General features: G+C 30.9%; 1 protein-coding gene across 3 annotated transcripts in view; it reads right to left on the bottom strand.

The window, feature by feature from the left end:
* Positions 1-1,415: 1,415 nt before the first annotated feature.
* Positions 1,416-10,134, bottom strand: part of morula (anaphase promoting complex subunit morula) — a 16,286-nt gene continuing 7,567 nt past the window's right edge. For 2 of the 3 annotated variants that reach the window (XM_014427450.3, XM_014427452.3), the window contains 6 exons: positions 9,389-9,500; positions 8,904-9,032; positions 4,689-4,818; positions 4,508-4,593; positions 2,873-3,025; positions 1,416-2,443 (listed from right to left, as the gene is read on the bottom strand). In XM_014427450.3, the coding sequence (XP_014282936.1) occupies positions 2,240-2,443; positions 2,873-3,025; positions 4,508-4,593; positions 4,689-4,818; positions 8,904-9,032; positions 9,389-9,500 (814 nt within the window). In that variant the 3' untranslated portion in view covers positions 1,416-2,239. The remainder of the gene's footprint in view (positions 2,444-2,872; positions 3,026-4,507; positions 4,594-4,688; positions 4,819-8,903; positions 9,033-9,388; positions 9,501-10,134) is intronic. The other variant, XM_014427451.3, reaches the window with a different exon arrangement.

The raw sequence follows: 10,134 nt of genomic DNA, 5'->3' as shown, positions 1-10,134 counted from the left end.
TTGAAGTAGTGGGACAGGGTTTAAATACAGATTGAACTTAGTATATAAATGTAAAATTGAGTGATGTTTAATATTAGGTAAATTTTATCCTCATTCGTCTAGTGGGTCAGGTTTTAAATACAGATTTACAAAAAAGTACCTTTAATTTTGTTAATTTTTAAAAATCCCTCATTTTTACTAGTAATGAAAAATGGATCAATAGAAACTATGAAAGGATTTTACAAGGAATGAAAAATATTTGTTTATAGATTGAAACACCATTTCCAGGATTAAGAGTAGTAATATAGACATATTATCTAGCGTTGGAAAGCAAAACATTTTAGGAAATATAATATTTAACATAAAAAGTCGTGGAAGGTAATGTAAAATGAGAAAATGTATGAATAAAAGGTGAGTTGTAATAGAACTATGACTGAGACCACAACTCTGTTAACTGCTGTCTTGTCGAAAAAATTATTAAATTACTAATTTTTTAAACAATACATTCAGTTGACAGGATAACTAAATCCATAAAATCATCCTTAATAATTAGTGTCAAATAAATGGTTAAGAGCAGAACCTGTGATACCTTGTGAACTGTTTTACTGTTCTACCTGTAGAATGTGCGTTTGCATGAAATGTTATTAGTAAAAAGTATCTACTTTTCTGAAAAATGTTGAAATCGGAGTTGGCCAATTTGCCAACTGAAGGGTTCACTAAGGAACACTAGGTAAGGGTGAATAACATTGTCACAGAGAATATAATAAAAATAACTCTTCTGAAGGGTAGGAAGATTAATTTCATCTCAAAACAGTGGGGGGATGGAAGAAACTTGTGCAATTCTTTTGAAATATTATTATTATATATCATCTGGATTATCTCTATAGGAAGTCTGGTGAGTCAATTCATAAAAAAATTTTTGAGGTTAATAATTTCCAGTTGAATGAAATTTGTATAAAATTATCATAACATGGTACAACGTTTCGGGACCACTGTCCTATATTAATGTACTTTAAACCTCATAATTTCATATAGGAAATCATATCACAGTATCAGATAGAGTAATGGCTATGCTAAGGAGAAGTGAAGATGCACAAATAAGTTATAGTAGAAAAGAGAGAACAGTGTAAAGTGTGACATGATTTCCAATATGAAATTATAAGGTTTAAAGTACATGAAAATGGGACAGTGGTCCCAAAACGCTGTACCATGTTATGATAATTTATTACAAATTTCATTCAACTGGAAGTTATTAACCTCAAAAATGTTTTTATGAATATATATTATTTATATAAGAAAATAAATCTGCATAAATTAGCGACCTTCCTAGGATTAAATTAGAAACATGACCTAAACATATTTTTAAGAGAAAATAACACCACACTATATGTATCATTTTTTAAATATTTATATTTATACATAGAATTCAATATTATGCGAATAAATCCATTTATACTATCAGAAGGGTTCAATAATTAACTGTACAGATGGGTAAGGATTATGTGAGGCTTCTACTGTACTGACATTAAATAAGTGTAACTCCGTATGGATAATGATAAGAGTTATACTTTATTTATTATGGTGTGTGTTGTTTTGTTTTTAATGCTACATTCACTGATCAATCTGCATATATAATAAAATTTGCAGTATATATGTTAGTAATATGTTATTATATATTAGACATAAATAGCTATATTTTATATAATCCTTATTACAATAATTAGTCAAAGGGTTACTTCTATTACTCAAAATTTTCATCAGATTTTCTTCAGATACTTTAAGGCTTTCATTAGCGAGACAAAGGTGAAGTGGAAATTAACATAGAAGTATTTATAATGAAATAAAAAAAAAAAATTATTTAACTTTTTTACTTTATAAAGAAATAGTAGATAATAAAAGAATAATAAATACCAAACAAAAAAAAAACAAATATCTAATGAAACTAACTTAGGTAAATTACATTTCAAAATAAATATTTACATAATTTACAAATTTATTTACACCAAAAAAGTTATAATAAACTTTTTAGCAGGTATTCAACATTAAGTTGTTATGTTATAGAGCTAATATACAAAATAGAATATCATAGTATTCTTAATTAAAAACAAATTTGTTTTTTGAAACATCAAATGTTTTTTAAAATCATTATATAGTTTTATATTGAAATAAACAATTAAATAGAAGAAAAAAAAAAAAAGAAAGCCTTGGATGGATAACTTTTTGTCAGTCGAGAAGGGATTGGTTCCCTTTAAAAGAAATGCTATTTGGGCAACTTGTAATAACCTCCCGAGAACAGAAGTTTGTGCTCCCTGACCTTGCGGTCGAGGAAGTGCTTCAGCTGCTGCAGGCTACAATCGACACCTGCTGGTCCCTGAGCTGCAAACATTTTCAACATCTGATGAATCCTTTCTGGAGGTAGCGAATCCAAATTGGTCAACATTCCTACTATGTACGACCAGAATACCTATAAAATTTATAATTGTCATTGGAGGTCAATAATGTACTACCTAATATAATATACTGTAGTATATATATTGTGTTATTTTGGTGTATATTTGGAATGTAGAGTTATATGTGAGAGAATGGGATTATGGCAGTATTAAGATTGGATTTTGCCAAAGTCGAAAGGAACATATTCTTCTCTGCCCAGTGTGTTTGAAGATATGAACCTCAGCTGTACACTTTGAAATATCATAGAATATTTTGGAGACCATTTTAGGGATAATGTATTTAATTTTTTTTTTTTTAATTTAATTTTTAGAAGTTAGTTTGTAAATATAAATAGCTATTTCCTCAATGAAAAAAAGTTAAGTTTATATACACAGAAAAATAAAAATAACACACGGACATGCACACAGAGAATAAATTAAGTTAATTATATCGTATAATATACCTGGAGTTCTTCTTCCCTCTGGTCATGAGCAGAAGCTGTGATGCTCTCAGTCTCCTCGTCCTCACAAACGTCGGGCATGCCTTTTAGGCCCTTCCCTGCAGTTGGTTCTTCGGTTAGGCAGAACATGTCAGTTGTTGTTTCCTTTATTAAGCCCTGCAGTAAGGTAAAATATATTAATAATGAGTTAAAAAGTTGGTCCTACCGTTATTAAGAAGTTTAGTTTCTTCTGAACTGTGTCAACATGAAGCCAGCAAATATGTTTTCTATTTTTGATTCTTATGTCTACCTCATAAAATACTAAATAACTAATAACTAGAAATCTATTTCAAGAAACTCAATAACTCAAAAAATTCAATATCTCGGAAATTTTATAATAAAGAAAAATCCCTCTGAACTATTAATATATTAAAACAAAATATATCCAGTACTTATGTAATATTAATTAATAATACTAATATATCCTTTTAAAATTTTTTATAAAAGACTAATTTAGATAAGTTTAATTCTTATAACATTAGTTTTATATATTATTTCCATTCTTTCTTGGCAATATGGGTCTAGGAATATAGACTCTTTATTTTTCATTAAAGGAGGTTAAAATGGCTTTTGCCCTACCGGCTCCTCCCACCCTCCCTACCGGCTCCTCCCAACCTCCATACAGGTAGTTACCCTCTTAACTGACTAACAGAGGGAAGTCATTCTCTCACTGAGTACAGTCACTATGAGTAGCTCTGTACCGCTTATTGCCTAAAACCCAGCACACATCGTGATAATGTGCTCAGCAGTTTCTGGAAGAGCACAACTGGGGAGATCGAGCATTAAAAACTTGCCCAATAAATTTGAAAAGCTTATTTAAAAATATATTAAATTTTAGATGCCAAAGGGAGGGAGGGGTACGGTGTCTCCAAAACGTCAGAGATTAAAAAAAAATTAATTAGGCATTTACTAGTGGTTTTAATGTAAAAGCTGAGGAAATGATAAAATCACATGGTAAAATAAATTAATCTATTATTTTATATTAGTCGGTTCATTTCTATAGAAATTGGTATCTTAATATAATCTTATAGTGTTATCATATAATGATTATATCTTGTTTTATGGAGCCCAATTGAAACCCTCCTCTGTGGGACGAACTTTTGGATACCTTTTTTTGACTGCCATCCGGAATATCTTCCTTCATAAATTACATTTGATCAGCTAATAAACGTGTAATGTACAATTAAATTTGTTTAGTATAAACAACATATTTTGTTCTAAATTATTTACATAAAGGATTAATTATGATTTTGGAAAAAGGATAATTTTTTTTACTTCATTTTACTATCAGTAGAAGTCATTTATTATAATTGATTAATAATAATTAAGAGGCGGGTAAAGTGCAGATTTCAATACTTTTCACAACAATCTTATACAATGCAGATCTTATTTCACTAAGAAGAAATATTTTTAACTAATCAGCAGAGTTTTCTCAATGTCAATCATATATTGAGCATTTGCTAATATATTTTTTAAGAAAATATTTCTTCTAATCAATCAATTTAAAGAATATTCACAATTTGCCAATGATATACAATAAATGAAGTACGTAATTATCCGACAAAATTATTAATTTTATATTTAGTTACAATAAAATACCTGAGATTGCCAAAACGCAATCCTTCTCCTCAGGATCGTTGGTGGAATCAGCAGGATAGAGCTCAATTCGTCAATCGTCCACTCAGCTGAAAAAATTTCAAATTTACCACAAATCCCATGCATGAGAAAAAACAGACTGTCATTCTTTACTCAAGGGAAAGCTGATTTAAGTTGTGCTTACTTTTATCCTGAAAGTACCAAATAATTGCTGCTTGAGTTGGAGATACTGTAAGGCTCAGCGTTCGGTTCTTAAGTTCTATTTCGAGGCTCACCGATCCCAAATGGGGCTTCCAGTTTAATGTTCTATTACCCTAAAAGCATTATCATATAAAAAAATATATTTTTATTTATTCTGGAACTAAGGTCCAAATATAATAATAATGTGAGATGAATTGCACATTTTTTTTAAGCTGCTGATCAGAAACCTTTATGAATCAGTGTATCCATGTGCAATTAGTCAAGTTTTATTTTGCATATTTGATGATAAATACATATATTTGCATACTTAGACTATTTCTATTTAAAAAAATAATTAAAATGAAGACGAAATTCCAGATTACAATGGAAAGTTTATATTCATATAACTAGTTATGAAAGAAACAATATAATAAATGCTAGCTAGAACAATTTACTTTTAACAATAGATATGGATGGATTTTTCTATTTCCCGAAATTACACTTCTCCTTCATGTCTATTTTATACATTACATCCTTCTTCAAGTTAAGTTTTTTTTCTTACTTTCCTTACGAGTGCTAATATTAATTATTTTTAAAATGCAAAAAGTAAGTTTGTCATTTATTTCAAAAGTAAAATCTTGGATTGAACCATCCAATACCAAAAATAAAATGGTTTTACAGTTGATAGAAAAATTATATGCTGCAACTCTTATTGAAGCAAAAAAAAAGCCACAGAGCGATCAAGATGTGAATTAACATGAAAGGTGAGCTCTATTATTATTTTTCTTTCAGTTATATATGTAACTGTAACTTGATCAGGGATTGTTTTTTGATATTATAGCAAATTGCTTAACCGATAATACAATCCCTCTAAAATTTAAAAGCAGTACGAATTTGAATGCAGTTGTTTAACTAAATAGATCTCTCATATATATAAATATATATTGTATATAGATCTCTCACTTTTTCTATATTGTATATAGATCTCTCACTTTTTCTATATTATATATAGTTCTCTCACTTTTCCTTTATTGTAGCATGGTGTAAATGTGTATTTTTATGATTACTGGGTTTTTCGAGTAAATGGTCTTCATGGCTTTTAATGAGCTTAGAGAGTCTGTAATGATAACAATGTTAGTATGTGTCACTGTCATGGAGAAGTGGAGTGCTGAGGCTATTACATGTAATTCAGCTGTATATACGCAGCATAATTTATGTAGTTTTATTTTATGGGTTGAGTTATGTGTGATGAAAGAGGATCCCGTAGATTCGTTAGATTTTGATCCATCAGTATATATCAAAAAAGGATCTGGAATATTTTGACAAAGACGTGAGAACCTAGTTCTATATTCAGTAGGTGACGTACTATCTTTAGGCAATCAGGATAATGGTAGCATTGTATTTGGTAGCCTGTGTATCCATGGAGGATTGATGACTTCCGGGATGTACAGAGGTGTTTCTTTAAAGAATTCAATAGCAGTATGTGTTCTTTCTGCCAACGGGAGTGTTGAATTTATTTTGTTTCTAAAAAAATTTGAATATTTTGGTTTGAAAATGTATTTATGCGTAGGGTGATCCTGATGAAATGTAGTTTATCGCCAGTTTTTTCCTTCCGAATAATAGAGGAGGTAGTCCAGCTTCAGAACACAGACTAAGAAAGGGGCTAGTTCGAAATGGGCCAGTTTGAGCAGGGCTAGTTCGAGCATACTAGGGTCCAGTATAATTTTATCAGTGTGTGTCTGTCTGAGCCCCAGGAGGTGCCGCTAAGCAAGCATAATATATTTAGTTTTTTTGTTGTATTGGATTTTAATGCTGAAATTTGTGTTTCCCAATTTAGCTTCTGATCAAATATCATCCCCAGAAATCTGTAGTTATTTGTGTAGGGTATCAAAGATTCATCTAAATAGAGTTCAGGAGATGGTGGGGTTATTCTTTTTCGGGTGAAATGGAAGCATTTGGTTTTCTCAGGTGAGAACTCAAGACCGATTAAAAGTGACCAGTTATTGATTGCTTCCTGTAATTTATGTTTGATAGTAATTGTAATTGTTGATCGACAAATAACGGCTAGATCATCCGTGAATAGCAGTGGTTTAACACCCCTTGGCATGTTAAGTCCCAAATTGTTAATTGCTAGGCAGAATAGAGTTGGACTAAGAACACATTCTTGAGGGACTCCGCTAATCTGTTCGCGTTCATCGGAAAATTCGCATCCTATTTGTACTCTGAAGCGGCGATGTGAAAGAAATTGTTTTATGTATTGGTACATTTGCCCTTTGATTCCGACAGCTGATGATTTTTTAAGGATTATATTAAGTTTGATACTGTTAAATGCTTTTTTTAGATCGAAAAATATCGCGATTGAATGTTGAGCATTAATTAATGAATATTGAGTTTCAGCCTCCAATGTAACCAGATGGTCTAGTGTGGATCGACCTTTGTGGAATCCAGATTGAAAAAATTGTAAACAATGATTGCTCTCTATTATCCATATTAATCTTTTATTGACCATACGTTCCATTATTTTACTGACACAGCTTGTGAGCAATATGGATCGGTAGCTGGCTTCCATCCGCTTGTCCTTTCCATTTTTTAAAATTGGGATTATTATTGATTCCCGCCACGTATGCCCAGTGAACCAGACATAATTGTAGTAGTCAAGCAGCACCACTTTAGCATGTTATTTGGGAGTTTTTTTATCATGTCATAGTGGATTTGATGAGGTCCGGCTGTAGTGCCTTTGATGGTATTTAAGATATGTTTTAGTTCCCATAGGGAAAAGGGGAGGTTATGATGTATGACCGCTTCATTATCTGTCCTATTGGAACCTATTGCTTCATCATAATTATTATTTTTAGTGGAATTATATATTTCGGAGAAATAGTTGGCAAATGTATTTGCAATTATTGATGGGTTATCCGTCAGTTTTCTGCTAACCGGTATGGTGTAACAGGGAATGGAGGGATTTTTTGTAAATTTGCGGACTTTATTCCACACATCAGCTGACGAGGTAAAAGAGTTTATGGAACTAATATATTTTTCCATGACTCCAGTGACTTTGTTTGAATATATTTCTACATATAGCCCGGTGCTTTTTATATTCAATAAAGTTTTCCGATGTCATACATTTGGTGAATTTTTTATATGCCTTACAATGTTCTTTAATAGCCTTCTTACACCTATCATTAAACCAAGGGACAAGTGTTCTTCTTGGGGATCCCGAAGTCATCGGTATTGATGCCTTTGCAGCTTTTATAATGTTGTTAGTAAGGGCTTTACAACCTCTATCAGTGTCCATATCTGATGGTTGAATTTGTGGTGGTGAGGCAAAGGATGTAAAAAGGGTCCAATCAGCTCTTTTTAGCACCCATTTCGGCTTGGTATGTATACAATTCATGATTTTAAATTTTATATGAAGTGGGAAATGGTCACTGCCGTACAAATCAGTAAGAACTGTCCAATCCATGGAATTATACAACGTTGGACTACAGAGGGTAAGATCCAGTGCTGAAGCTACGGTAAGTATGCTCTCCTTTGTTAAGCAGGAGGAGATTAGTATTATCTATCCATGAATTTTTCTATTATTTTATCTCCCGTATTAAGGTTTTGAGAACCCCACCGTGGCGAATAGATATTCATCTCCTCCAAAAAAAGCACAGGTTGTGGTAATTCATTAAATATGTCTATTAGGTGTTGGTCATCATTCAAAATTAAATTATCTCCAAATATAGATATTACAACCAATGGGAATCAATTGAAGGCTAGATAAACACTTTTGAAGATGAAGGTGCCCTCTATTACAAAAATATTATAGCAGGCTCACAGGCAGTTTTCCACCAACGGATTGATAATGCCACCAGCTGTCTTTACCATTCATTCTGTTTTATAAATTTCACCAAAAAAGTCGGAGGAGAAGATTTCCCATGACTATTTGAGGTACAACTGGAAAAAAGAACTAACTATGAATGCAGTAGTAAAACAAAAGTCGTGATGGTACGTTTTCCGCAAGATGGACACTCCAAAAACAAAAATGGTAAATCAGAGTGAAAGGAGTTTTTATCTTTGAAAACCTTTGTTTTAGACTGTTATCATCACCAAATTCAACTTCAGGCATATGGGTGAAAGTAATCGACAACAAAGGTTAATATTTTGAAGAATAATTTGGACATGCAAATTTTATACTATAATTTAATAAAAAATTATTTTACGTGCAAAGTATTACCTTTAAAGTTTCAAAAGCCTTAGTGTAGACATCAAGGTGGTCCTTTATCTTCTGCGGCAGCTGAAGTGTTTCCTCTTTAAAAGGGGGCCAAAACTGGGCCGACAATATCATACATGTACAGCGTAATTCCTTAAAATCAAAATATACTTTCATATATTCATAAAGATGTAATTAAATAAAATTAAATGTTTGATAGAAATAACTTTACTGCTTTGAAAGGCCAAAATGTTTGCTAGAAATAAGTTACCTGTTTTGAAAGGTCAAAATGTTTGCTAGAAATAAGTTACCTGCTTTGAAAGGCCAAAATGTTTGATAGAAATACCTTACCTGCTTTGAAAGCCCAAATGTTTCATAGAAATAACTTACTTGCTTTGAAAGGCCAAATGTTTCGTATAAATAACTTACCTGCTTTGAAAGGCCGACATGTTTCATAAAGATAACTTACCTGCTTTGAAAGGCCAAAATGTTTCATAGAAATAACCTACCTGCTTTGAAAGGCCAAAATTTGGTTCCGAGTGTAAATGAGTATTAATTCGCTTTGAATCATGAATGTCTTTCAACATGACTTCACAGTAGTGTAACTGCGAATCTCCAAATCTGAAATCAATTTTATTATCTCAGTCATATTGATGTAACACTTGAAGAGCAACTGTCATAAAAAAACAAAAAAAAACATATCTTAATAATCCTTTTTTTCATAACATAAAATAAATAAAAAATTAAAAGAAATTTTTTTCATTATAATATATAACTAAAAATTATATTATAAACGTATGAGCTCCCTCAAATAACAATAGAGTCCAGCGATTGAACATCATAAATAATACAAAATTATAAATAAATTGCTACTTGAGAAATATTGAACAGAAAATTTAAAACTAAGCATCTATATAATAAATTAAATCATCATTAGACATAAATTAATAAAAGACAATCAATCAAATAAAAATTCTCCTCAATATACAGTAATGAAATATTAAATCAAATAAAATTGATAAGCAATGTATGATACTTAATTAAACTAATATGTTTAAAGAAAAATTATAGAAAATAAAACTCCATTTTGTAGGTAAGTTTATTTGCATGGCGATATATATTGAACATTATTTCTTTGAGCCCCAAATAAATTTGTTACTAGAAACAATTTAATAATAATGGATCAATTACTAATAAGTAATGAAAAAGTTAAGATCGTTCATAGTTAGTTCAAATCAATTCAAAAAGTTAAGAT

Source organism: Halyomorpha halys, unplaced genomic scaffold (assembly GCF_000696795.3).
Source record: "Halyomorpha halys isolate HHAL.00 unplaced genomic scaffold, Hhal_1.1 Scaffold645.1, whole genome shotgun sequence".
Classification (NCBI taxonomy): domain Eukaryota; kingdom Metazoa; phylum Arthropoda; class Insecta; order Hemiptera; family Pentatomidae; genus Halyomorpha; species Halyomorpha halys.
The sequence above is the reverse complement of the archived record's forward strand: the minus strand, read 5'-3'. Positions and strand labels throughout refer to the sequence as shown.